At 41.2% G+C, this 27,738-nt stretch overlaps 2 protein-coding genes across 6 annotated transcripts in view; one reads left to right on the top strand and one right to left on the bottom strand.

Moving 5' to 3' along the window:
- Window positions 1-8,939, top strand: part of CHDH (choline dehydrogenase) — a 31,505-nt gene extending 22,566 nt beyond the window's left edge. Inside the window, exons 9-10 of one of the 2 annotated variants that reach the window (XR_015948232.1) lie at window positions 1,056-1,317; window positions 1,818-8,939. The gene's annotated coding sequence lies outside the window, so the exon portion shown is untranslated. Of the gene's footprint in view, window positions 1-1,055 lie in introns of both variants that reach the window. The other variant, XR_015948231.1, reaches the window with a different exon arrangement.
- Window positions 4,053-27,738, bottom strand: part of CACNA1D (calcium voltage-gated channel subunit alpha1 D) — a 204,337-nt gene continuing 180,651 nt past the window's right edge. For 3 of the 4 annotated variants that reach the window (XM_088662244.1, XM_088662245.1, XM_088662243.1), the window contains 8 exons: window positions 19,113-19,226; window positions 17,064-17,455; window positions 16,440-16,466; window positions 15,165-15,314; window positions 13,303-13,466; window positions 12,101-12,222; window positions 8,388-8,708; window positions 4,053-6,238 (listed from right to left, as the gene is read on the bottom strand). In XM_088662244.1, coding sequence (XP_088518370.1) covers window positions 5,945-6,238; window positions 8,388-8,708; window positions 12,101-12,222; window positions 13,303-13,466; window positions 15,165-15,314; window positions 16,440-16,466; window positions 17,064-17,455; window positions 19,113-19,226 — 1,584 coding nt within the window. In that variant the 3' untranslated portion in view covers window positions 4,053-5,944. Of the gene's footprint in view, window positions 6,239-8,387; window positions 8,709-12,100; window positions 12,223-13,302; window positions 13,470-15,164; window positions 15,315-16,439; window positions 16,467-17,063; window positions 17,456-19,112; window positions 19,227-27,738 lie in introns of all 4 variants that reach the window. The other variant, XM_060271438.2, reaches the window with a different exon arrangement.

Raw genomic sequence — 27,738 nt, 5'->3', positions numbered from 1 at the left:
CAAAAGCAGCACTATGATGTAGTATGATATTAAAATACAAAGTATAGATTTAATGCTGTGCACAGTGTACACATCTGAGTATGCGGCTGTGAACTGCATTGACATATCAGTACTTCTAAAGCTGGTGAACAAATGGTCAGCACAGTCAGTTTTGATTAGGCAAGAGTGGCTTTTCTCACCACCTGAAACAGATCACTAGTACTACCATTGCTGAGTGTACTGGTCCAGAAGGGGCAAGTGCACATGGACCTACCCTATCATAAACCACTAATTTTAAGCGCTTAATTTGTATGGTTGTTTTATTTTTGGTTTTTAACCTTTGCAACATAATCTAGCCATAGGCATTGCACACAGAAGGCCTCTATTCTACATACGTTCACAGTGGGGAGTAAGGCCCATTTATGTTAGTGGGACGTACACGGTTGGCTCACACAGGCATGCAGATAAACTTACCGGTATTTCTCTACACTTAATGTCTGCCAACTGAACATGTGAACTTAGGCTAAAAAGGCTTTGTGTTTAACCTGGTGTGTGGTAATACAATGTCATTTGTGTTTGATCAACCACACCGTTGTAGCCCTCTAGTCAACAGCACATGAGTGAACCAGCCCTTCTAAGTAAACAGGCACATGATTAGGCAGAAAGCCAATTTGTACATCTGAATCAATCTTGCTGGACCAGCGAGACTGAAACCACCACCTCTGTTTACTTTTTACATTAGTTTTATAAACTCAGAGAAATTTTCATTATGAAAGGAGTTGACATTGGCCAATACTGCAAGGAACTTGGGAAGGTTATGGGAAGTTTATTATTATTAAAAGAATTTATATCCTGCTCTTCCTCCTGAAGGAGCCCAGGGCAGCATACACACCTACAATTAAAAACAAAATATTAAAAGCACATTTAAAAAAAATTAAAAAAATTCCAATACAGCTGCAGACTGGGAAAGATTTCAGCTTAAAAGGTTTGTTTAAGGATCTGAACCCAAGGTATTGTTTCTCAGCATGTGAGCAACATAACAAGTGCAGTAATCAGAATCTTTTAACTGTGGTTAGCCTCCTATTAGATTCCTTGGGACTTTCAAGGCAACATCATCCATTTGAGAAAAGTAGAAACAGGTTAAAAAAACCTGCTGACTCAAAAGCTGGCTGGAGGGACAACTGCAGATGCTCTAAGCAGGTCCTGCTACCTGGTGTTGCTGCAAAGCAGTAAAACTGGAGCATTGTAATTAACTGGGAGGAAGAACGGCATGTTGGCATAAGAATGCTACTGAAGAGAAAATGTGACTGCAGTGAGCACTGTCCCATAAGAAATCAGGTAAATAATTTCTGTGATAAATGTTCTGTCATTAAATTGGGACCAAAATGATTTACTCATCATGATAAAAGTCGTAGATCAATCAATGTGATGCAAACCGTGAGTTTTTAATAGAGAGACTACTGAGGCAGTTTTAGTGTGCTTTACTGCATTCAGGGTATTCAATCCAGTATAGCATGATTACCTTTGTGGCTTTTAGAATGCAGAGAGCTTCCAAATCATATGATTTATTAGCCCACTGTGATGTGATTGATGTAGAGCGCCATTTTAAAATACTGCAGATTACTAAAAGATGCTGTGGTAGAAGATAGAATACCTGGTTTAATAGTTGTTTACATGACTGCAGATGATTCTCCATCTATGTTATTGTATAATATATATGAACCTGAAGGTTATTGTAAACAGTATAAGCAACTGTTTATCATGCTGCCAGAAGTGGTGCTTTATCCCTACGTTCCATTTTGTTTTGTTTCTGTTTATTTTCCCCATGGTTTATTCAGCATGATTTCACTATCATGAGAAATGCTGCCCTGATTCAATGATGTGGCTGAATTTACAGCAGGTAAGGAATCTCCTTCCCCAGTTAATAATTCACAAAAATGAGCTCAGCATTTATAACTCTCCAGCTATGTCCTAATTGCAACACAGAAGTAATATGTTAATAAGAGAAAACACTTTCCCTTGCATCATGGCTTATGAAGCTAGAGGCCCAGCAATTTGCTGAAAAAAGTTTGGGGCAAAAAAAAAAAAAAGCCACCAGGGAGTGGAGGTGGGGGATGAAAAACAGATGTACCTAAATTCCTATATCAGCACAATAGGAATGTACATGTTCAGCACCAATGAACTCTGGGAATGATTGCAGTTGCCATAGGAACATGAGGTTCTGAGAGTGAAATCAGCTGAAACAGCTGAGGTTAAAAAAGACAGTTGGGGACTGTATGTTGCATGTCTTGAGCTACAAGAGATGAGAGCTTTCTGAATTTCCATAGTATGAAAAACATGAGTTGTTGGACACAAAACCAGTATAGCAAGGGCATAGCAAATTGAGGGCAGTTTCTGTTGGGCATGGACAACATCTGTGAAGGGCCCTGGAAGTCTGTGGGCTCTTGGAGTGGCAGCAGGAGTGGGAACAAAAAGGGCTTGTAGTTGTTTGTTTTTTAGCAGGATTGGAAGTGTGTGTGTGACTCTCTTTCACTGGCATAATGAGGTCTCTTGTGTGCTAGGCGGCAATAAGTTTATGTATTTTCTCTGGCAAGGCTAGAAAACCGTAGTTGTTGGATTTTTGGTAGGGATCTACTTACATGGTGTACTTTATCATGAATTACTGTTATATATTATTATTATCAATCATTTCTACAGTACAAATTGCTATGTTCTTCTCAATCATCTTGTATTTTATAGCAAATTTCATTACAGAGCAAACATTTAGAGGATTTTTGAATTTGCTGTTTGTCAAGCTGCATGACTAATTTAAATGGATCCAACAGAAATCAGATACCGTAAAGGGCAGCCTTTCACAACCGAGTTGGACTACAACTCCCACATCCTCCTGATGGATGTTGGAGTCAACAACACCTGGAGGAAACCAGGTTGAAGAAGGCTGGTATAGAGACATCAAAGGTTGTTGAGTCTGGGTAGTAGCATCTCCATTCCTCCTAAGGTATTTATGGCCAACACAAGTTACTTTTAGTAACAAGGAACTTTCCAAACAAGTTACCAGCCAAATGAAATGTGCCATTATTTGGATTCTGCTTGCGCTGGAGAACAGGAACAAGTCCCGGAGTTACTGGTCTTTTGCCACCCTAAATTGAACCTGTAATCTGACTCTACATAAAGGCCCCATTCGCATAATCTGTCCCTCCCCCCCCCCGGCAGATGGATTGAGGCCTACTCATGTAAGGTGCTTATAGTGGTAAAAGACACACACATACACACTGTTAATTTTAGAGCTCTGGTATAAGCCTGAGGCTTCCATGCTGTACTGCATGGTAGAATGAACAGATACAGAGTCTACAGGTGTGGACTAGTCTGAGAAAGTCATTCTCAATTAGTTTTGTTGAGATGGGAGGCAGAGACTGAATGTAAAGAGCAACCTGATGAACTATATTGGTTTCTCATGCTTGTACTTATCTGACCCTGAAAAGTGTCTTGCCGAGGCCGAGAGCTTCTTCCCTTCCATTCCTTTTCTATGTAATGCATAGTGACATTGCAAAACTCAAATGTTTCCTCCTCCTCCTAAGCCATGGGTAGGCAAACTAAGGCTCGGGGTCCAGATCCGGCCCAGTCACCTTCTCAATCCGGCCCGCGGACGGTCTGGGAATCAGTGTTTTTTCCCCATGAGTAGAATGTGTGTTTTTATTTAAAATGCATCTCTGGATTATTTGTGAGGCAAGGGAATTTGTTCATTATTGTTTTTTTCAAAATATAGTCCTGCCCCCCACAAGGTCTGAGGGACAATGGACCATCAGCCCCCTGCTGAAAAAGTTTGCTGACCCCTGTTCTAAGCAAATCAACCCAGGAAAGGCTACTGACAAGTTGAGAAAGTGAAAGCCTTTTCTTTTTTACAATTTCTGTATGGCTCATACTGGGAGATTGTTCAGTTGAAGCAAATTGCACAGCTCCCATTTATTACAGGGATGCTTGTGCAAGAAGTATTTATTTACCTATGGATTATGTGTCTATGACTGTCAGGAAGAAACCACCTTCAGGAAGCTGATAGTAAAAAGAGCCCCAAGTATAATAAAATTATTACACATTTTTATTCCGAAGAACATTTTGCATTTCTTTTCATACAAAATGATGTAGGTCAAGAAACAATTTACAAACCCTTAAAATCTCTCCTGGCATTTGAAAGAATGATTCAAGAAGAGGTCTGTAAGGTATCTATATCAAATTGCCACTGTGTACAAAATGGTTATATTAACATAGTTTGTATAGGTCACACTTTTTAAAATGTGACTTGAATTGCTACCTATTTTGTTAATACAGATAAACCCTGATAAGGTTACTTGGCAAAGCAAGTCAATTTATCGTGTTCATAAAATAGATTTTTGATATTCACCTGCCTCCAAAATTGCATTAGCCTCAATATCAGGATTTTACTGCATCATGGACAAATGTCTAAGCCCTCCTTTGATTGCATAAAAATAAATCCTGGAAACAGTCCACACAGAACAACAAAGGGGAGGCCGCCATCCATTTCCCCAACATATTAGGAATCTTTTGGTTCTGCAAATGACTGCTTCATCACACATTCCACTTCAAGCAGAGTAACTTGTTAACATTTTGCATCCACCAGCTAAATTATTTCTTCATAAGAATTCTCTACACCAAGTAAAATACTTGGTTAGTTAATCTGTAAATATATATACTTCAAGGTTAAAAGAAAACCTTGTTAGGCGTAGCCTAATTTGATTAATTTCTTTTTATTTACCTGTTATTGCAGGAGTTGTAGTATAAATAAAAAGCAGAAGTTTCCAAATAAAAAAAAGATAACAGTTAATTCCAAATCTCTTAACTTTCCAAATATAAGACTATAGTCATCTTCCATGTTTTAAATAAAGTGAGACTCCTGTAGGCTCAAAATATTTTATAAAATCTCTGTAGCATCAAGTTTCTCAAATCTTTACCTCAAAAGCATTTTACAATGAAGAAATAAGAGGTGGCTCTATTTAAATATTTAATCCTAAAGCTCTATACAATCCAAGTAAAAATACTTCTATCTAGAATTCTGTGGAGAATTACAATAATTAGGCTCCATAAATATTGCTGCAGTTCAATTACGGTACAATAATTACAAAATATAGAACATCTCTTTACAAATACAAATGTTTGTAGATTACAATTTATTTACAATAATTTCTGCTATATAATTTTTAACAAACTATCTTATCTAACTCTACTTTAACCTGGTTGCAAGTGCATTGGTAAAAATGCAATTATTCCAGTATATTTTGCCCTTAATGTGACAGTCATAAAACAGACTATCTTTAATGATATTTTGCTATGTAAACTGGTGTTACATACGAGAGAAATCCTTTTTCGCATCAGTCCAATATAACAATCTCATGTAGGTAGCGTTTGACAAACTGTATTAGACAAATACTTTAAAAAAAAGGTGGCAAATTTGAAAATAATATCTGAGTGGATATGTTGAATGTAGTGGACATTTGATATGCCATATAATCAGAGGTAATGACACTTTTGATTGTCATCACCATATCCTTCTCGTGCAGACTTTCTTTTTTGGTGCCCAACCTTTTTCCGCTGAGAAAGTTTTACACTCTGAAGGACAGCAGCACAAAACTGAAAGGCAGCAATCTTTCATCTTTTTCTTCAACATCTGAAAACAGGCTGGTTAAAATCTCCTTCAGTCTAATAACCAACCTTCACTCACTGATGAGCTCAGGATTCTATAGCAAAGGACTTGTCAACATCCTGCCATTCTGATCCTGTTTCACCACACTGGAGATATTTAAGAATAAATAAAAGTATGGCTTCCTCGCAATGTGACATCATCAATCGTGCAAAACTTGATTCCTTTTTAATTCCAACTAGTGCCTAGCATCTTGGAACTATGAGGCACTTTTGTTTATTTAAAAGCAAACTTTTTTTTTCTTGCTAAATACTATAAGGTTGTAATGCATATCATTTCATCAGCTAAGTCTTCTTCATATTTACCAGTATCTGGCTCTTCATCGCTATAGCCAGGACCAAAGTCTTGAAGTTCATAATCTTGTCTATTTAAAATGGGGAACATGTCGCCATTGGCTCCATTGCTAATGTTCCCATTGAGAAGATTACTCGCAGCACTTTCCATTTCATCAATAGTCATGTCACAAGCATCAGCAATCTCATGTTTCGTAGCAGAAACAAACTTCGGGTCTTTTGCATACCGTCCTAATCCTTCAGATATAAGTACCTGAGAAAGTAATACTACAAACATTAATTTGGCACTTAGAATAAGAAATCAAAAGCAAACAGTGACAAAGCTTCAATACTTTAATTTATTTTAGAGAGTGCAAACCTTTTTATGTTGCATTATTATTTTTATTTCAAGTGCCTTCAGAAAATCTACTCCCCGGATATTGAATTGTCCCACAACTGCGTAAAGAAGGCCTTCCCAATAAGCTGTGGGTGGGTGAGTTTGGAAGTGACATTCTGATGAAACTAGGACAGGAGTTGGGATGATGCATGACTGAGGGCCACCTAGAATACACTCATGTTTTCAGAGAAATTCTGGAGTCCATAGTTGTAATAAAAGTCACTCTATCTTACATGATTCTTGCTGTAAAACTGATAAAGAATGCAGCCAAACTATGTTGCCTAGTTAGTATTGGTGGCTTTCAGCTTCTGTCCTGTTTTGTAGACACAGTGGGACAGAAGTTGACATGAAACAGTATGGCACATAGGGAGGATATAGCTTAAATTGGGTGGCGAGAATAGTTTTGTATCAACAGGCTATATCCTTTTGGGGATTGTCCTCGTGGGGCAAATCTGACAGATGGGTGATCTACCCGTTTGTGAATCACCTGATATCACAATGACATCAGGTGTACCTTGCAAAACTTTGAACCTTGCAAAGTGCTGCTAAAATGAGCATCTCCCCCCTTCATCTTTGCAGGAAATTCTGATGCAAATCATTTTCTGAATCTGTTTTTAGAACAGAGAGGAAAGCCTTTGTTGTAGCAAGAGATTCCATGTACCCCTTCCTGAAATGGGAAGGCGCTTGTATGAAACCCGCCAAGCTGTGCAGGATTTAACACACATACCCCTTGTCAGCTGAGCAGGGTGTTAAATCCTGCTGCTTTAGGGCTGCATGCCCCCCTTCGCGTCTTGAAACACCAACATAGGATTTTCATCTGATGATACAAGTGACTTCTGATGGTGGGCAAGGTTTGGGAGAAATGGCTTTGTGGTGGTGGAGGTTCCGCACCTTGGCTTAAACCATTCCTCAGTCATTTTGCCTTGGGTTCTCATCCATGTGGAACAGATAACAGCAGAAGTGAACATGCTCCCCCCAAAGCATCAGGGAGTGCCTATCCTAAACAATCTTCTGATTTAACAGAAAAAGACAAAATATCCAGTCAAAAAATTATCCATTCAATATTAATGATTTTGCACCATAATAAAGAATACTGTATGTCATTGCAGGGTGGAAAGACAGAATATGGTCTTGCACTTGTCTCTTTGCTGCTTTGGCAATTCCCTAAGTGACACTGCTGTTACTGTATCAGTGTTCCTTCCTTATCTGGCAAAACTCATAAAACAGCTTTCTCAGAAAACAAAACAAAAAGCCACCTGTTTCTTTTGTTTAATATGTTGGATGCTTCTGTAAGCAAATGAGCCTTCTGTAACCAAATTAGGCTTCTGTAACCAAATTAGCAACGTGCACCTGATAACACCACTGCTGCGTCATCTGTGTCTTCCCATCAGCCTCAGATTTTGAGGGGTGTGGAGTAGCAATACTTCAACCCTCTTCTACTCTGAACTCTTATCACTACTACCAAACGCAGAGACAGTGGGAATTCCTCCTCAGCCCCACTACCCAGCCTTTTAAGTAGGCACTGCAAGCTGTGGCTACTCCCAGACAACTTTTGAAATCATTTGAGGCATCTCATCTGATTCTGTCAGACTTCCTCGGAAGGTGGTGCACACTCCTTCCTTGGAGGTTTTTAAGCAGAGGTTGGATGGCCACCTGCCATGTATGCTCTAGTTGAGATTCCTGCATTGCAGGGGGTTGAACTAGATGTCCTTAGGGGTCCCTTCCAACTGACTATGGTTTTAGGATTCCATCTGGAGCCCTTTGAAACATCAGTTGTTGTTGGTTTGCATTGGTAATGCAGCAACCATCTTGATCTTCTTCCTGCTCTTCAACAGCCTATTGCAGAGCTAGTGATCATAGCTGGCAAATCTCTCAAGTGTTCTTATGTGTTGTAGACGGAAGAGGGTTATCTCTGCTGTTTGTGGCCTCTAGCGATTTAAGTATGTGTAATGGCAGGTAAGCCTTTGTTTTCTAAAATGACTTAAGTAACACCATGCAGCTAAAAACAGGAGCTCAAAGCACTTACCGCTTCTACCAAACTATCCGCACTTCTCTGCTTGTCACTATGCTTATGCCTAAAGTCGCTCGGTACAGTCAAATTAGCTGGCGTAAATGTCCGATAGGCAATATCAGGATCATCTGTGTACCAGGAGCTCCTATGCAAAGACGGGAGGCTGCCATTCATATGTTCCGTCGATTCTGCTCGGTCAACTTGGATAAGAGGCGTATAATAAGGAGTCCGGTCACGGTTGGGTGGGGTAGCTGGTGGTGTGGCCCAGGAACGTGTTGAACGGCTGGGGGAATGCCGATGAGCTTTAGTGGCATCTAGACCTGCAACAGCCATGACCTGAAGAAGAGATTAAAAGCGAATACACTCACAGATTTATGAAGGCAGTAGCAGGTCACTTGCAAAGTAGTTTCAGCCAGTATCCACGCTTGTCATCTCAAGCCAGTTAAGGTGTTCAATCAGACGTACGTTTGTTTTTAGATTAAAGAGTGAAGAGTGAACCATGCCATTGTTCAATTTACTTATGATTTGCATTGATGAACATGGTGGAAAATAAATGTGTTAAACAAACAGGAGGGGTGTGTGTGTATGTGTGCGTGAGAGAGAGCATAGAACTTTGATTTATTACTTCTCTGTTCTCTCAACAAAACATGTGAAAGATGGTTTAAAGCTCACTGTATTTTGAGGTTGCCAGGAAATATATTGGAAACTTTTAACAACCCTGAAGTTGTGCTGGGTTAAGACACTGGCCGTAGTCCAGAATTACATTGTGTTTAACTTCCACTTATTGCAATGAGCCTTAATGTGCCCAGCTGTGCACTGAACTGTGGCACCCAAGTCTCAGCTAAGGGAGTAACCAGTGTGCTGTAACTCTTTGGCTGCATGACTGAGGTCCATCCTGTGTAAGAACTCTGGACAGCAAGAAACTCTGAAACAGATCCTGGCAGTGTTACCCAGTATATTTCAATAATATAATTTTGAAGAGGGAATGGTGCAAAATAGGCATAATTGAACCCAGTATTCAAGACTTGGGGCTCATCCACACTAACCTTTTGCCCCACACTTTCTAAGCGTAGCTCCACACTTTAAAGCTATGTTTCCAAGCATTTTTTGGCCTGTCATTTCCCCAGGAAAATTTGATCCTGAATCAGAACAAATGGGAATTCGGGTTGTCTGTATATTTGCATTTGTTCCGAATCATAGGAAAAGTTTCAGGACTAAAAGAAAAAGAGCTCAGATACAGTGAAGATCTATGCCTAGAAATGCGGCACAAAAGGAAATCTGGATGTGCCCTTAATGTGACCTAATATTGGGGAAGAAAAAGCATTATTATTAAAAATGCACTGGATGCAGTGTCCTAATAAATCATAACAACTTCTACTGAATGTTTGCAGAAATAAATAATTACATCAGGGATGGGGAAGCTATCACTCTCCAGTTGTTGCTGAACTGCAACTCCCATTGTCTGTGAACATTGCCCAATGCCCATGGAGTCCAACAGCATCTGGTTGTTCACAGGTTCCCCGTCTCTGAAATATAGAACTTTTTGCCAATCCACTCAACCTTTGCAACTATACCATGAGACCAATTGTTTCATTTTGGGGCACGCTCTCAGTACAATCAACTTCTGTTACTTCTGAACAACCACACATAGGATTGGGTTGCAGTCTTATGCCCACTTACATGAGATTAAGCCCCCTGAGTCAGTGGGATTTAATTCCAAGGGGGAAATGCATAAAGCCAGATTTTGCTATTTAATGACAGCCCCAGAAAAATGCAACGTAGAAGCATTTTTAGGATCAGTAGAAACATTAATAGGATCGTAGACATAGCTGATTGTAACTTGCAAAAGTTGTAAGGGAGGAATTCCATGTCGTGCTAAGGAGATCGTTCTGTTAGCACGAGCATTTTTCCTTGTCAAATGGAATGGTGGTCTCTCTCCTCCCTCTGTATGCTATTCTGGGGTTGGGAGGAAGAAAGGTGGAAGAAAGGTGAGGGGGAGCTCCACTGAGCTAGCTGGCTTCTGCTGGTACAGCAACTTAGTTGAATCTGGCCCTTTGTAACTAACCAGGGAAGTATGAGTTGCTTACTTTAAGGATCTGAATTGCTCTTTGTCTTGCCCATCAGGACCATTTTTTCCTCCTAAGACTGGACTTGGTGAAGAAACCGTTGCTGAAAAATAGTCTAGAGGCATAGGAGCACTCTTCCCACTCCCCTGCAGTCACGTTTTTCTCTCCACAATTCAGGATCCAGAAAGCTGAGCTCTCAGGAGTTTTAACATGCTGGTGACCTTACAAAATCCCTAGTTGGGCATTTTGAATGGGGCTTAAGGCAGCTAACATTCTCCCACAGGGGCGTACCCAGGATCAAAACTAGGAGGCGGCAAGCCATGGTCGTTCAGGGGCGGGGCCAAGGCACGGGAGGGGAGGGACCACAAAGTGGGAATGTGGGCGAGGCTGCAGAGCCCAGGCGAAAGTGACTCCGGGAAGACGTTTCATCCTGGGCACCACCCCGGGGGAGAGCGCGCATGTGCGGCCAGGGGCATCGCAATAGGGGGCGGGGGGCCCCGGGCTCCACTTTGTGGGGGGCAGTGCGGCGCCCCCTCCACCGACGGCTGCCCCGCCTGAGTAGGAGGAGGGGAGAGAGGGAGGGCTGGCCGAGCAGCTGAGCAGCTGCACGCTTGAGTTGCCTCCACTTCCCACAGACCTGGTGGGGGCGCGAGCTGAGGTCCGCCCTCCTTTCCCTCCGTCCCTCCCCTCTGCAGCTTACGCCTCCTGCTGCAAAGCCCCCTCCCCTTTCCGCGGCTCCTGCTGCCGTTGCAGCCCAAGCAGAAGCAGTGCCGGCGTCTGCTGCGTGCTCCGAAGGTGCGCTGACCCGGGAGCTGCTGAGGTGCTGCGCCGCCGTGGGCTATTGTTGCAGCTGCCAGGAGCGGCCCATGTACAGCCCTCGGAGTCGGGGCCAGCGGGGTTGGGCACGCCGTCGGTAGAGCAGTAAGTGGCGCCGCCGGGGCTGGGCTGGTTAGGGACCCAGCTCCCGTGCTGCCCTCACGCTGGAGCTCGAGGAGGGGAGGGAGAAACGGAGAGGAGGAGGAAGCCACTTCCCTGTCTCCATTGCTCCTCCTTTCCCTTGGCGGGGGTCCCTTCCTCCCAGTGGCATCGCTAGCCTTTATGCGTGTGATGGAAGCCCCGGGCAGCCAGAAAGCTAGCGACGCTTCAGGCTCTTCTTGCAGGACCCCGACGCGTCTCCAGCTCAGCTGCAGCCACCGTGAAGCAGGACAATAAAATTAAAGAAATTGCTTCTGGGGGGGCAGCTGCCCCCCCCTGCCGGGTACGCCCATGTCCTCCCACCATCCATCCATCCTTGCTATCACACCTCCATGTGTTTGAGAGAGATTGCCTGCCCTAACTATCTACATGCATTGGGGAGCCTTGAGTTTTCCAGTTTCAAAAGCCACAGGAGCCTCCATGAGTATAGGAGGCTTCCTCCCCACAAACGGTTGTCTTGGAACACCCAGAAGGTGACAGGGACTGGATGTGGAGCTAGCACGCCCAGGCAGATTCTTCTCTCCTCACGTGTTTGCTTAAACCCTATTCAGAACACTTGGAAAGAGCTTCCTATCTTCCGTCACCCTGAGTGTTGCCAGTATTGGCATATTCCAAAGAAGTAGCAGAAAATTACATATCAAACATAGAATTCTGCAACTAAAGTGTGAACACTGTGTTTTAACTCACCTGCTGTTGCATTAAATGCAGTGGCAAAGCAGTGCGGTGGTGAAAAGTGGGGGATAGTGGGATTTCATCCTGACTGCTCTGTCTGCGGAGGCATTCAAAATTAAAGGAAGAGCGGCGATTTGCTGAAACATGAAAAGATTGAATTGGTGATTACTATTTTCTGGAGACAAGTTTCAAGAGGAGCAACAACTAGTTAATTGAAGGAAAGGTGGCAAATAGTTTTGGGTTGTCTTAAGGAGCACCGTATTTTTCGCGCCATAAGACGCACCTGACCATAAGACGCACCTAAATTTTTAGAGGAAGAAAACATGAAGAAAAAAAATCTGAATCAAATATACTAAACCAGGCATGTCCAACAGGTAGATCGTGATCTACTGGTAGGTCACTGGATGTCTGTGGTAGATCACTGGTAGATCACTAGGTCCCCCCAAAGAAACTCAGCAACTTTGGCTACCCTAAAAAAAGCTCTACATCTTCGCCAGGGAGGGAGATGCTGCCTTCACAGAGGGGAGCAGCAGAGGGCTGCTTTTGGGCTGCCCCTTCCTCCCCCGCTCCCTTTGTTGCTGGCGGCGACAATTCAAGGTGTTTGCATTAGTCCTACACTCCAAATATAGCCTCCTCCTATATATGCCAGCTCAAGTATTGAGATTAGCAGAAGTGGTTCTCTTGGTACTGCCACCTCACAGGACCAGTAGTTTTAAACAGGGCCTTCTCTGTGATGACCCCAAAACTGTGGAACTCCTTCTTTGCATCTTTTGCTTAAGATAAACCTGTTTCCTCCTAAATGTAACCTATCTTGTGATGTTAGGGTGAAGGGCAGTTAAAAAACAACTCCATAAATGAATGCTGTTTTGATAAGAGAGGGTAGATTTCAAATGCTAATCTGTAAAGTATAGATCAATCTGGATCAATTCTAATTCTTACTGTTGAAGAACTTCAGCAACCCATTCCCAGCTGGTTTTCAATTAAAGAACTAGATGGTGGAAGAAGTTTCCAGAATATGTTCCATAGTTGGTGGACTGTTTTCTCTGTTCATTAACTATTGCAACAGTGTTATTCTGTGAATGAGTTGCCTCTGGTTTCTGATTGTTTATGGTGAGTAGAATAATTTCGATACCATGAGGCCAAGAGACATCCACAGGTCCTGTAGCAAACCAAATGTACATCCATATAATGAAGCCAACTTTCCCAGTTGTACTCACGTGTAGGTGTTGGAGGTAGCAACCGCCTCCTTGGAGATCTTTTTGAATCATAGCACATCTGGGATTCATCTTCTTCAAAAAAACCATGTGGGTGATGGTAACCCTTTGGCCGTTCGAAGTCCAAATCATTACAGTGATATCTACTGGGATAGTCATATGTATACCTGCTGTAAAGAAACAGATGATTAATGCAGGTCATACAGGAATAGCCCAGGACATTTTGTTGTCTCGAGTTGAAGCAGCAAATAGCACCCTTCCCCCCCAAAATCAAAGTGCAGAATATGTAAGGACTGTCAGGTTATCATAGTACTTCAACTGCCTTCCCTCCATCCCAGGCAGTAAAAATAACACCAATAAATTACATAACTAACAATTTGCTGCCCTCCCATCAGATGTCAAAGAAATAAACAACTATCTGACATTTAGAAGACATCTGAAGGCAGCCCTTTCTAGGGAGGTTTTAAATGACTGATGTTTTAATGTATTTTTAATATTTTGTTGGAATCCAGCCAGATGGGCAGGGTATAAATAAATCATTATTATTGTTATTGTTATTATTACTCAAGGCATTTCTAGCTCATAAAAAGTAACCATCTTTTTATTCAGTGGCTCCTCAGACCCTAATTATAGGTGTTTCTTGCAGATTTATCATGCCATATAGAGGCTAATCCAATATTGAGATAACACATGACTCACTGTCAAGATACGAAGTTTGCTGATCACAGGATAAATAATACTGAATTTTTTATTTTTTTGCAGCAACCAACTCCTTGCCCTGCATTTAATTAGAACTAGGAGTTAACTAAACTTTAATCCAATGTAGGTCATGAATGCAAAATCCCCAGATGGTGTTGGAGTGTAACTCATCAGACCAAGGCAGCATGGTTTATGATCAAGAATGATGAGAGCTGTGGCCCACTTTTGTTTTAGGTGAATGGTCTTCTCATGAACACGGGTGAAAGGATCTCACAGAAGTATGTTGAGGAAAACAAAAACAGCACAATAGTTCCGATAGCAGCACGCTAATCCAGCTACCCAATTACCTTTTCACTGTGCCTATTATACCTTCCGACCTGCAATCTTGTGGCCATTCTAGTACCAAGCATCTTCATCTTCTTGCCACTACCGGTACAAAATTCCCAATTCCCAAATACTAAAATCCATTTCATGCTTTCTCCCAAATCTGCCTGCCTAGTATTTTCTGTTAAACTGTATTTCCTTGACCTGGATATGTGCCTTCCTGTGGCCTCTTCATGTGCTAACTTAAATGAGGGAGCAATGTAGACTCAAATATGTTGTGTGGCCATATGTTTAGTCCTGCCTCAAGGTGATATGGCTCCTCTTGGCCCCTTGTGTGTTCAGGGTAACTTCTGAAATAGGAAGTCTTTTCCATCTGTGTAGGCTCCCAGGGACCCAGGTGGCGCTGTGGGTTAAACCACAGAGCCTAGGGCTTGCTGATCAGAAGGTCGGCGGTTCGAATCCCTGTGACGGGGTGAGCTCCCGTTGCTTGGTCCCAGCTCCTGCCAACCTAGCAGTTCGAAAGCACATCAAAATGCAAGTAGATAAATAGGAACCGCTACAGCGGGAAGGTAAACGGCATTTCCATGTGCTGCTCTGGTTTGCCAGAAGGGGCTTTGTCATGCTGGCCACATGACCTGGAAGCTGTACGCCGGCTCCCTCGGCGAATAATGCGAAATGAGTGCGCAACCCCAGAGTCGGTCACAACTGGACCTAATGGTTAGGGGTCCCTTTACCTTTACCTAGGCTCCCTGCATATTTCAGAACTCCAGTAGCACATTAAAATAGCTTTTCTTTCTTTGCTGTAAGAACATAAAATTATCAATAAAGACTAGCAATCTTACCTGCTTCCTGACAGCATACTGTCTTCTTCATAATATTCTTCACCACTAAAATATTCCTGATCATCCAAGTAGCAATCATCATTATAATAATCTCGAATTTCATGATCTTCTCGGCAAATTGTGGGTAGACGCCTATCTCCAGATTCTGACCTACAGATAGGACATAGATGTTTGGCAAGGCCATTGTATTCAGTGATGTAACCTAGTTTCTTGAAGGAACAATGTTGACATAAATGGTTACAGCTGCACTTTTCACAAATTTCCCTACTTCGGAAGCATCACTGTCTTGTCTTTACACCTATGCATAAATCATTGTGGCAGAAAAGTGGTCTAATACCTATCACTGTGGACTTTCGCTTCAGATATGCTTTTCTAATGTCATTTAAAAAAAACAACACACATGGTTTTAGAATTTAGCAAAGTAAAAAAAAAGAGTTCTCTTTGCTTCTTTATTATAGCATTCATTAGAAGAAAAGTATTAGCTAGGATGAAGCAAGTCTGACTCCAAAATTTTGGGTGTCAATGACCTTACTTTAGGAATATAAAACACTTAAGGTTATGAGGGCAACTGCTTTATTTTCATTTGGTTCAAAAATAAGCCGTACGTCTCTAGTATTTTCCTGTATTTCATGGCTAAAGAAACTATTCTGTTGAAAGGAATCTGTCAGGAGCTGAATCTGTCAGGAGCTACATCTTGGCAGTGGGTGGAGCTGTACCAGTCATGGGTGGGACCAGAACCAAAGGTGGGTGGGACATCCCCTCTCCCTCCCTCCCTCCCTCCCCTCTCTGCCACCTCATTTTTCTTCCCTTGCCACCTGCATGAAATTGGGCTGTGGGCTGCATGCAGCTCTCTGCTTTCCCATTCCTTTTTTAGGTTCAAGTTATGCCCAAATACTAGTTTCAGGCCCTCTTCAGTCTGACGCTGAACATGCAGCAACCACAGTGGGGCTGATGCAGATGTCAGTTTCATAGAAACATGCCTGGTGTGCATATTCTTGTTACCCCTTTCACACATTTGGATACACACAGTAGTTTAATAACCATAAACTGGAGTAGTCTTAATTATTATTTTCTCATGATGCCCACAATGTTCTGAGATATTCTTATGGGCACGACAGTTTATAATTACCCCAATGTGAGTATCACAACTCGTGTTGTTTTTGCTATGGAAATTATTATTTTTGCTATTTAGAAATTATTTCTAAAAGCATGCTCAGTTACATCTGGGCATGTCAATACCCTTTTTGCCAAGAGCTTCACACTGTATTTACTTACCTAATGTAAGTTTCATAATAGCGAGATCTATCCAAGAGGGGGAACAATGTAGAAGGAGAAAATAAATATAATTAGCATTCATGAACTGGTGATAGTAAGGTACTTGTTTAATAAATTTATCTACAACACCCTACCCCTGAAATATATTTTAAGATATGCTACTTTAATAAAAGAGAAACAATTTGCAATTAGTTCTTGACTTAATGAACTGTAGAGCAGAACATGCTATTAATGCTTGTATCTGTTGAATTGATCTGATTCTCTTCACCACAGTAAGGTAGTTATCATGGGCATTTACTGGATCAGGTAACCAACTGAATCAGACCATGTAGCTGAATGAAAAGCTAAATGCAAGCTATATACTGAAATAAAAATTTCAAGTACCATAATCTATAAAAGGAATCCAGGCCAGTGAGATAACTAAGGATAAGTGGTCAAAAAGGAGACAAGTTTTTATTCAAAGACTGAAAGGAATGAAGGATTGAAAATGGTATGCACTTTTTTGTAAAAACAAACACAAAAAACACCCCCAAACCACTATTTGATTACTTCATAAGCATTATGTACAACAATGTGATTGGGATATAGAATGGCCTGAACCCAAACACCGTATTTCAGATTTACCTCCTATTGGCAGATCTTCTCCGTTTCTCATGAGAGTCACTTCTGGAGTGGGAACGATGCCCAGTTTCAGATATGTACTCATGACTTCCACCACTTGTGTGTCTTCCATTAGCCACTTTGGACATGTTGGCATTATTGAGGTTAGCATTTGTTGAGTTTGGAACTTGCTTCCCTACAGAGTTGTGGTTATGGTGGCTATGATGACTATGGTGGTTGTGGAATAAGGAGTTTCCTGTTGGAGGAGGCACATTTTTCTCGGTAGTCTCAACCGGAGATGGAATTGAAGGCCTTTGGACATGCAGGGGACGGTGCGTGGTATTGATCTGCTGAAATGAATCCCTTGTATCATTGCTAACATGGTTTACATGATTTCCAAACAGGGCACCATTTCTCTGTAATATACAAGTTAATCAGTTAATTAATATAATACATTGCTGAAACCAAGCTTGCGTCAGTGTATGTGCATACTTTTATGTGGTACATCCAGGGTCCTGAGGTCAAGCTATTGCACCATCATAATGTGCTGTTTTATACAAGGTCTTCTGTAGTGATATGGGGGTGCCCATGATCATAGCAGCTATATTATGCTGCTACATTGAAAGTCTGCAAGCAATGCCAATAAGTGAGTGTTTTAAAAAGCACTGTGCCATAGATATTCAGACTAGTGTCTGTAGTTGATAGCCAAGCAAAACAAAGTCATCAAATATTATAGCATTTACAAACTATACTATAGGCAGCATATATCCTGAAATTTCATCTGCCCGTTAAAACTATGACTTAAAGCCATGCCATAATGATCTTGGTGTTGCAGATAGTATCAGAGTTCTGTGATTCTGTTCTCATACAGCTGGAAGAGCAAGTTGTGCTCCACCGCAACTGCCCACTCTGTGGATCACGTTGACCATCCATGCAGCTCAACCTATATGCATGGATGGTGCATCATACAGTCAAGTGCTCAGAGTTTCTTATGAAAAGAGTGAATGGCATGCAGTTCTATGATTCTTTTTACACCTAACCCAGATGGTGCAGTCTACTCAGGACTAAGATGGAGATAGGAGCAGTATCTCTTGGAGCTCAATCTAGGGAAGACAGAAGCAATGACAATTGGCAGAAGAAAACATCTGGTGAGGTGTCTGCCTGCAAAGTCTTAACACTCCCCATTCTTGCTGTCAATGACATCTCTAATCTCACGTTAGTGGCAGGAGCCATCTTTGATCAGTCCAGCTTTCTCCCTAGGCTTTCATATGCTATAACACTAGGAAATTTCTGGGGTTGATATTGCAAATGCTGTTATCATTCTGCAGTTGTCCTGGCCAGACATTTCAGGGAGGAATGCAGTCCACACCCCTTGCACATGTGAACTATGTTGTATGATCTATGTTGTATGAGAACTTCCAACTTCCAAAATTAACTGTTTGCTAGTTGTTCCATTACAGCCCTGCTTTATTCCATTGAATGATAGGTGGTCACCAAGCAGCTCTTATTTACATTCACTTTGACTTGGCAGTTTTATGTGTTCTAGGAAACTTTTGTTTTTGAAATGAAAAAATAGTTTAATTCTAACTTCATGTGAAATTCATGTCAGGTGACATGCCTATAGAAAATAACTTAAAATTTAATTTAAAATCATTATTATTAAAAGTATTAATGCCCTCTTGACTCCCCCCCCCCCATTTTGATGTACTTTTTCTGCACTGCCTTGGGTGTGTGGCTGTTTCCTGTAGTGCAATAAGCTCATCTTGCCCAGATATTACACAGAGGGAAATTTCACCGACTTCAATAGACCTTACCTGCTCATAATGCACTGCAAATTTCTTCACATAAGACAGTCTATAGTAAAACAACTGAGGCATAAATAGAATGCACTGAACCCCTTGAAAAAATATTGCAGTGTTGAACAAAAATGTTTACTATCAGTCTATATATGTTTACTCAGAAGTACAACCTGCTGAGTTCAACAGGACTTCAAAGCAAGCATGTATAGAATGGCAGCATAGTTTTGTAACTGTCACAAGTCCGAGCCAACCAATTTGTTATATGTCCATTTACTTTATATACTTCCTCTTCCTCATGGTGATTTTGCTCAGGTTCATCTTCTTGCAAATCACAAGATATAGCACGCCGAATTTCAGGTCCAATATCATGAAGCGTCCTTAGTCCCGCCTAAATGGGTAAAACATAATCATTGTGCATTAAGAAATAATTAACTTTTTTTCTGATTCATCACAGTTAAGGGACTGATGTGAAGAGTTTTTGTTATATTCTTCGATTAGCACCATGCTTGCTATTGTTGACTTCAGATTGGTTTCTAAGCCCCTTTATTTACTGGTGTGGTTGCTGCTGCCGCTGCTCCTTTGGCAGTCGAGGAAGATGCAAATACTTCCAAGCACATGGTCCTGCTTCCTAGTAGAGATATTTACGAATTTACCAGACTTAGGGACCAAGCATTGCTTGCATGTTTTGTAAATATACCAAGAAATCCAACTGTATGGACAAATATGTTAGTGTGAGAGCCACAACGAACACTATGCCACAACACTCGTAAATTATTGGTACTACAGACCAGAATCAGGCCAGTCTTGAAAGAGCTTGAAGCTATATGTACTGAAGACATTAATCTCAACTAAATGTTAGTTGAGAAATAGCACTTCCCACAGAAAATCATGAATTTGTAATTATACACACAGGACAGGTATGCATTCCTATGCCTATTCAGGTATCAGATATAGATAACCTCCAAGGAAGGAGAGTCTACCACCTCTCGTGGGAGTCTATTCCACTGCCGAACAGCTCTTACTGTCAAAGTCTTTTCGAATGTTTAGTCGGATTCACCTTTATTGCAACTTGAAGCCATTGGTCAAGTCCTACCCTCCAGAGCAGGAGAAAACAACATGCTCCCTCCTCCATGTGACAGCCCTTAAGTTATTTGAAGATGGCTATCATATCTCCTCTGTTTCCTCTTTTCCAGGCTAAACATACTCAGCTCCTTCAAGCACTCCTCATAAGGCTTAGTTTCCAGACCCTTGATCAACTTGGTTGCCCTTCTCTACACACGTTCCAGCTTAGCATCCTTCTTAAATTGTGGTGCCTAGAATTGGGCACAGTATTCAAAGTGTGGCCTGACTAAGGCAGAATAGAGTGGTACTATTACTTCCCTTGATCTGGACACTATCCTTTTGTTGATGCAGCCTAGAAGTAGTTCACAGATGGAAATACTCATCCTTTCAAAAGGCTGACAAGCAAACATCTAGAGCCTCTTTGTCCTAAAATCCATGTGAGTGATTGGACTACATTCCACAGAATCTTCCACAGGTTTTGATCTCTTAAAGAAATCACTGGAAGTTTCCTAACAAGATCGGGGAAGGAATTACTGGCAATAATCTCAAAAGGAAGAGCATGAGCCAATGATGGGTGAATAAAACCAGGATAATGTACGACACTTGCACAACAAAAGGGATCAAACACCATCAAGCAACCCAATATCACACTTGGTACCAAGAAAGTCATGTCGTTGCATAGACTGACTGACTGACCTACAATATTGTTGTTTTTGTCTTTACAAAAATCAAAGCTTTAGCTTTATGCTAGTATGCATAGAACAACATCTTCCTAGTCAGACCTTTACATGGCCTTACATAAAAAAGATTATAAAAAGGTAAAGGTACCCCTGACCATTAGGTCCAGTCGCGGACGACTCTGGTGTTGCGGCGCTCACCTCGCTATATTGGCCGAGGGAGCCGGCGTACAGCTTCCAGGTCATGTGGCCAGCATGACTAAGCTGCTTCTGGCGAACCAGAGCAGCGCACGGAAATGCAGTTTACCTTCCCGCCGGAGCGGTACCTATTTATCTACTTGCACTTTGACGTGCTTTCGAACTGCTAGGTGGGCAGGAGCTGGGACCGAACAACGGGAGCTCACCCTGTTGCGGGGATTCGAACTGCCAACCTCCCGATCGGCAAGCCCTAGGCTTTGTGGTTTAGACCACAGCGCCACCCATGTCCCTTAAAAAAATGATTATATAGGGCTATTCAAATTATAACACTGATAAATATAATCTGATTTAACATCAAATGTTGACATCTAATTATAGCAATATGAGGTGATCAATGTAGTATGGGGTTTTGATTTATTTCCCCTAACAATACTGTAATATTAAATTGCAGGAAAGATCCCCCCATCCCAATATCTGGCCTATCACCATTACTTTCTTAACATTTTTGATCCATTCCTTCATTTATGAAATACAAATGTGGTTGGTACATACGATAAATCCTGTTTATTTACATTAGCAAATATGCCTGCAATTCTGATGGTGATTGTCAGGAACCAGAGTCGGGAGCAGGGCAGCAATAAAACAACCGGTGTCACTGAAGTTAACTCTTTATTCAAAGGAACCAAAACAGTGCAGGCCTAGTGATCACAGCAACTCTTTCCAACTCTTGCCCCAATGAGCCAGTTGCAAGGACTGAAAGTCCCTGCCTTCCCACTGCTCTCTAAGGCTCCTCTCCTGGTTCCTTCCCCAGCAGCCTAAGACTCATTCACCTGGTCTCTCTTGCTCTGCCCTCTTCATTTCTCTCTGTGTTCTGGGAGATCAGGGAGGAGGGGAGCTAGTAACAGCAGGAAGGAGTTTTCCAGGCTTCTTCATCAGCCTGCCTCCATTCTGCTTCTGGACCTCCCTCTGCTTCTGGACTGCTCTCTGCCACAGCCCATTCCTGCTCACTAACCCGTTACCTTTTCAGCTTCTGACATCTCCTGCCAGTCTGCTCCTCCCCCTCCCTCTGACGACTCATTGTTGTCCTACCACCACTCTCCTGGCTCTGAGCCCTCTTCTCCTGGGGGTTTCCCAGCTGGTGTTTCCCACCACTCCTCTGAATCCAGCCTGTCCAGTGATCCACTTTCAACTTCACCTAATTTTTGGCATGACAGGTCCAAACTCACAAATTGCACCACAGTGGAACCTTGGTTCTCGAACGCCTTGGTACTCAAACATTTCGGCTCCCAAACGTCAAAAACCCGGAAGGAAGTGTTCCAGTTTTCGAACGGTTTTCAGAAGCCGAATGTCTGATGTGGCTGTCGGCTTTTGTTTCTGGGGCACCTGTGCCAATTGGAAGCCACGTCTTGGTTTTTGAATGTTTCGGAAGTCAAACAGACTTTTGGAATGGAATACGTTCGAGAACCAAGGAATCACTGTATCTGCTTAAAAACTTTTTAAAAACGAAAATCTAAAAATTCCCAAGCAGTGCTGGGCACTACCTGGTAATGTTCAATAATTTCACTGGTTAGAGTAAAACATTGTTGAATGTAACTCATTAAAGGTATATTTTTCCAGCGAGCTATTTATTTGGTCCAAAGCTCTATATTTCTTGGGTAGTGTAAAATTGCCTCCAGTCTTCTTGTTAAGCAGATGTTGGTTTGTGGCAATGATTTGTTTCCAGAGACTCTTTGACAACAGCAACAACACCAGTGGGAATCAAAAGGGGGGAAAACCTTAGCCAGTATCCAAACAGAATGCCTCTCAAAACCTGTAATGTCTTCCCTTGAACTGCCCAATTTCTCCAGGCTTGTTGTATGGTTCTTGGCTTCCAAAAATGCTTTTAGGATTGACCCAAAGAGTTCCATTACAGCAAGAGCTTTCAGAGCCACTGGGTAGCCAAGATTGCTCTCTGGATCCATATCCCAGCTTCAGGATTATTTTAGTCACCATTTGTTACCCCTCCCCTTAATTCAACCTTTCGTTTAGAGGCTGCCAGTTTTATCAAAGCTGGTGCAGCTGAGAGATATGCTCCCTATGACTTTGCCTCAAGCCCCTTGTGCAAGTGGTAATAAACCATGTTGCAGAGCCAGTCACCTGATAAAATGAGAAATTATCACTAGATAACTTTATTGTGTTCAGTGCTAGTTCCCATCCTGAATCGTTTCCTTAGCTCTACCTGACATGGTAAAACCTGCTAGATTAGTCGGTGTAACATGTACAGGATGAAAAAGAATGAACAGCCCAGTCTCCACAATATGAAAACCTTAGATAATATTATATAAACTTATATAAGTTTGGGACCCATTACTCAGATGAAGGGTGCAACAGTAATCACCATACAAATATGGTAACAAAAATTAAGAAATGGGTCTCCAAATGTAAGTTTGGGCCGAAGACTACAGTACCCTATCTGCAAGCATATATCTGCTTATTTCAGAGCAAGTCCCACTGAACTCAATAAGGCTTGTTTCTAAGTAACAATGCATAGGGACTCCATATATTACAGTGCTTCATCTGAACAATTCAATAGGAACAGTCATAAATAATTTCATGGTCTATGCACTTTCCCTTTTATAGTCTTGCATATTGTGTTCTGCCTGTCTCTCAGGTACTTCTGGCTGTCAGGGTATTAATTTATTGTATGCCACAGACCTATGAAACATGACCCTTGGGATGGGAACAGGAAAAGACTTTGGGACTCCCTGGCCTATAGTTCAGTTTTGTGCACGTCCAGAGATACTTTTTAAAAGCACACTTCATTTTGACCCTGTTGTCCCCCTACCAATATTAAAGTCTAACAGTGATATAGCAGATTGTGTTTTCAGCTCCAGAACCAGCTCACCACCAGCCTATAAAACTGATTTCATTCTGCTAGGATGGGCGGGGTGATGGATGGTCGGGAATAAAGTACCGTGTGGCTCCTAGATCAAAACTTCAAAATAAAAGACCACTGTGCAGGTTTTCTACCAATGATCACTAGAAAGCAGCCCAAGACTCAGTGGTCAGAAGAGAGACCCAATGAAATTTACTTTAAAATCTTAAATAAATCCTAAATGATGGGACTAAGTACTCCTAGATTGAGGCACTTTGACTACCAAGGACTTAATAATTGCAGAGTGGCCTCAATTACCGTACTTAATCACACTGGGGCTGTTTCTTCAGTAAACTGTGTTCCATAACACACAAAAGTATAACCACAAATTGATATAATTCAGTACAGTTGTTCTTTAGAAGGGAAAGTGTAGGTAATTTTTCAAGAAGGCATTAATCAATACACCCACACTGTATGATACCTAATATCTGAAAATACAAATACTGTAACTTCCCCTTTGAAAAGCACAAACACTGAAATGGACACACATGCACACATCTGTTGTTGTTTTTTTAAAAAAAACTGCAATCACATGATATCGAAGAATGCTTCAATCGTTAATATGATGTCACATTACCACATTTGCCATTAAGAAGTAAGCACACAAACACCTTTTACAGTACATGGTTTTAAAAATATAATGCAAACAATAATCATAATGAATCCTAATTATGAGAAAAGATGTACTGGCTTTGGAATTAGGACAGGTTTAATAAAAATCAACACTTTCTCTCCATTCAGTTTGGAGGTAATATTTTAGATTTAAGAAGGAAATGCTTCTTAATATGCTTGCAAAAAAAGCTGTTGCACATACACACAAAGCCCTTATAATCAAACATAAATTGCAGTGCTTTCCCATACAATTCCTCTTCTGTGCTCTATAGAAATTTATCACATTCCTAAAGAAATTCTAAATCTATAAATAAAAATGAAAAGGATTATGTATTTTCATTTTATATCTGAACTTTTATATATGTTCTATTATAAGTATGCCTTTAAAAAAAGCTTCTTTCATTATATTAATGAAATCCACAGAGTCATTAACAGGTCATGTAAGCAATATCCAATACCTCTATTAGTATAACTATTGAGCAAAACAAATGTTGCATTGGTTGACTATTTATACTATTCTCTGTGAAACTGCCTAGAACAAAGTAGATAAGAACTGTAAGCCCAAACAAGCCATCCGAAATGTTGAAAGGTTTGCAGATACCATGGAATCTAATATAATTTTTTCATAGTTCTGAAACCGCTGCTGCTAGCTTTCAGGTGTCACTTACCTGCATTGATTTACTGTGAAGGAAATACTTCACTGCATACTTATTCTGATAATTTTGCTTTACAAGTAATCAGTGCCTAACAAAATAAAATGCAATACTCATTCGATTAGTAAAGCATACAGAACATCCAGGAACCATGAAAAGAAAGAAAGAAAAGCTATAGGGAACCTACACTGTAGCAGTGAATGTAAGAAACATAGTAGTCGAGTCTGCAACCCTCCGAACCTTTTATCTTCGTAGATCCCATCCTATTTCAGCCCCCCTGAAACTGTGTTCCCTTCACGCTTCCTGTACAAAGGGCTCTGTGATCTACTGTCAATTCCCAGCGCTGTTCAGCTCAGCTTTGATGTGAGCCCATTATAAACATGGCACACCAATGAAGTTGAAGCAGAGTGACGTACAAACCCCCCATCTGCATCTGATAGCCATTGATAATCTTTTCTAAATTTCCATCGCTGCATGTTTATTGCGATTATAGTAGCTAACTGAGGGTTATAAACATTTCACAAAAATAGCACAGGTTTGTTAAACAAAACTGTATGTGAGTGTTTCTAGTTTACATACAGGGAGAAGCATATCTACTAGATACTATTTTATATAACATTAAGTGACTATTCACATAGGTCATAGGTATAGATAATCCATACATCTCTTCTCCAGCGGAAATGTAATGAAAGGGCAGCCTCTATACTATGTATGAGACATAAATAATTAAAGTCACTCATGCTCCACTAAACACTTATTTTGTTATGAATGCAGAACATCAGTTTAAGTTTCCATCATTACTAGCAGATAGTTAACTGCAGCCGTGCTCCTGTAACACTAAGTGATTTTGCTGCTGTTTGTTGAGATTGGAAATGGTGAAACAAGGAAAGGGTCAAAGTTACACGTTTGACTATGGGAAATGATCATTAAGGCCCACCCAGTTCATTTCATTTTATGAGTGGGAATAATTGTATGACAAGTGGGGATTTATTATTAGATTTATTTAGTATTATTTATATCCCATCCTTTCTCCCAAAGAGGCTTAGGGTGGTCTAGAGATGGGAACATACAAACATTAATACTTCACCACAACTCCTATAAGAGTGTTTTAAGCGAGCCTAAGAACCAGATCTAAGAAAATTTATCATGGCTACCTTCATTTGTTCCTTAGGTTCTAGATAAAGCATACAAACATTGCAATAGAAATGGAATGAGGAACCCAATGCAAGATGGTGAATTAGATGATCTTACCACCTTATCCTATGAGCTGTTGCTCATATGTGGGATATAAAACTATTGGTTAAATCTTAAAGAACATGCTTGGGCTTTATTTCCACATGGCCTACCAGTTGGTATTCTAAAGTATGCATTTTACTGTTGATTTGTTTGTATTGATATTGTGTGAGAGTGGTTGTATGGATGTCACCTTATGAGAGCTATCAATCTAACAAAAATCAACTACTGTATGTTCAGTCTGACCCAGTGACGTTAATGGACCTAATTCAGCCAAGTTCATTCATTCTAATTTTACTCTGAGTAAAATTTAGTTGAATACTGCCCCTTATTTTTGTAGTGTGTTCTCAAGAAAGAATGTAATGACATACCAGTAGTTATTTTTGAAGAAGTGGTAATTTGATTTATAGTATCAACTATAAACCATATATTAATTGTACTTTGGAGAAACATGAAACTTCATTTAGTTGCAGCGAAGTATAGTGGTTCATCCACACAGCATCAAACATTGTTTTCATATGGATCAGTAGTTACATTTTTTGGTGGTTTAATAGGCCACAGATGTAACTTTTGTATAAAAGTTGTGGCCTAATTCACAGTATTTTTAGAGGTCTAGATTTCTTGTAATGCAACTAGCAAATTTCCATGATGTTTCAGTTTTCATTTGACTGCCTAAGAAACTTCACCTCACAGCTGAAAAGTGTGTGTGTGTGTGTGTGTGAGCGAGAGAGAGAGACAGACACGACATCACCAACTTCTCAATATAGGAACCAATAAATACTGAACTATAGAGAGCAAGTCATCTATATTCAGAAAACTAAAATCCCTTCACAAAAGATTGCATCAAATAAATAATTCAACCCAAACTAATTTTAACATGCTCTTGCTGCAACTGATTTTCTAAAAAGGAAAGCATAGCCATCAAGTGCTTTTCAATCCTTATCTTGTTTCAACTCTTATCTTGACACTGAAGACAAATGGTAGACACTCTAAAAGTTTTTGAGATTGGATTCTGTGATTGGAACTAACTTTTATTCAAATGTCTGATGCTACTGGCCCTGCAACCCTCTGGTTTGGAGGCGGCCATTCCAGGGGCCATAACAAGCATCAGATCTCCTTGACAGAAGGTGAAGAGACACAACCTTGGAGACACAGATCCTGTGTTGGATGCTTCTTCTCCCCATCACAGAAAATTCTGTAGCCCTTGCCCTCATGTATGGCCCAAAAGGGGGTACGCCCTGGGTGGGTTAAGGGAAAGTATGGATCCAAAAGATCCATAGCCTTCCCTTTCCTGATACGCCCCCAAATCAGGGAAAAAACTATACTAATTGTTAAATTGTTGTATTGAAATAGGGTTTCGCCAGAAGCAGCCTTGTCATGCTGGCCACATGACCCGGAAGCTGTCTGCGGACAAACGCCGGCTCCCTCGGCCTATAGAGCGAGATGAGCGCCGCAACCCCAGAGTTGGACACAACTGGACCTGATGGTCAGGGACACCCTGTATTGAAATATTTCTTGGGAGTAGGAGGATGGAAGAGCACAACAGCTCTG

The sequence above is a fragment of the Zootoca vivipara genome, chromosome 2 (genome assembly GCF_965207765.1).
Source record: "Zootoca vivipara chromosome 2, rZooViv2.hap1.1, whole genome shotgun sequence".
Taxonomy (NCBI): domain Eukaryota; kingdom Metazoa; phylum Chordata; class Lepidosauria; order Squamata; family Lacertidae; genus Zootoca; species Zootoca vivipara.
The sequence above is the reverse complement of the archived record's forward strand: the minus strand, read 5'-3'. Positions and strand labels throughout refer to the sequence as shown.